The sequence below is a fragment of the Egretta garzetta genome, unplaced genomic scaffold, assembly GCF_000687185.1.
Source record: "Egretta garzetta isolate BGI_Z169 unplaced genomic scaffold, ASM68718v1 scaffold219, whole genome shotgun sequence".
NCBI classification, from domain to species: domain Eukaryota; kingdom Metazoa; phylum Chordata; class Aves; order Pelecaniformes; family Ardeidae; genus Egretta; species Egretta garzetta.
Window position 1 is genome coordinate 322,434 of NW_009260671.1, and position 1,154 is coordinate 323,587.

The window sequence follows — 1,154 nt, forward strand, 5'->3', positions numbered from 1 at the left end:
CAGCACAACAGAGCTCTTGCAGGTTTGGCATTTCCCACATGAGCAGAGGCTGCCCAGTGCTGTGTCCTTGGGCCTCAGGACTTGAGGAGCAGTATCGAGCAGAGCTGTGCTGTGGACTGGGCAGGTTGTTTCATTTGTGCCTAGGGACAGTGCTGGGGACCCTGGGGGATCCTCCCAGCCAGGAGGCAGCAGGATCTCAGCTCCCGCATCCTTCTCCTGTCAGCTGGAAGCCCCTGGGGCAGTGCTAGCACAGGAAAGAAGTCCTGCAAGCAGAGAGGGTGTTTCACCCCAGCCCAGGCTGTGCTGCCCAACAGGGTCTCCAATGAGCCAGGAACTGGGGAAGAGATGGAGGAGGAGGTGTGGGTGCACACCTGTTGGGGTGCACACCCTTGGGAGATGCTGTGTCAAATGGTGGGGTATCGGGCACTGCGGGGAGTCTGGAGGGTGTGGGCTAGACAAGGCACCTAATGTTCTCAGATCTTCCTCTGCTGGACCAGCCCCTAAAAGGCCTAAGGACCCAGAGAGGGTTCGTGGAAGCATAGTGGGATACAACCTGCCAACCAGACAGCTAACCCCCCCCTCCAAAAAGCTTTTACTGACTCTGGCCCTCTGCCCTGCAGCGCTGCAAGGACCGCTTGAACTCCCTGGCCATCTCCGTCATGAATCAGTGGCCTGGGGTGAAGCTGCGGGTGACGGAAGGCTGGGACGAGGACGGGCACCACTCGGAGGAGTCGCTGCATTACGAGGGCCGAGCTGTGGACATCACGACCTCAGACCGGGACCGCAACAAGTACGGCATGCTGGCTCGCCTGGCGGTGGAGGCTGGCTTCGACTGGGTCTACTATGAGTCCAAGGCACACATCCACTGCTCCGTCAAGTCAGGTAAGGAGGCTGGTGAGAGGAGCCGGGGGCCAGCCCCCTGTTGCGGCGTGCCTGGGGAGCCTGGCTGTCTGGGTGGGGTGCTCTCGGGGGGGTGCTGGCTCTCACAGCCTGATTTCCTTGTCTGGGGCAGGCAGTCAGGTGGGGAGTGAGTCACACACCTGTGGCCAGCAGTGGCCATGGGGCAAATTCCCCGTCTAGCTCCCCTGGACCTGCATCCTGACCCAGCCTCTCTCCCCCCCTCCTTTTCCCACCCCACATCCCTTTCTCCCCTA

At 61.3% G+C, this 1,154-nt stretch overlaps 1 protein-coding gene across 1 annotated transcript in view; it reads left to right on the top strand.

The window, feature by feature from the left end:
* Positions 1-345: 345 nt before the first annotated feature.
* IHH (Indian hedgehog signaling molecule) overlaps positions 346-1,154 on the top strand; it is a 13,651-nt gene continuing 12,842 nt past the window's right edge. Inside the window, exons 1-2 of the mRNA XM_009645704.1 lie at positions 346-357; positions 621-882. Coding sequence (XP_009643999.1) covers positions 346-357; positions 621-882 — 274 coding nt within the window. The remainder of the gene's footprint in view (positions 358-620; positions 883-1,154) is intronic.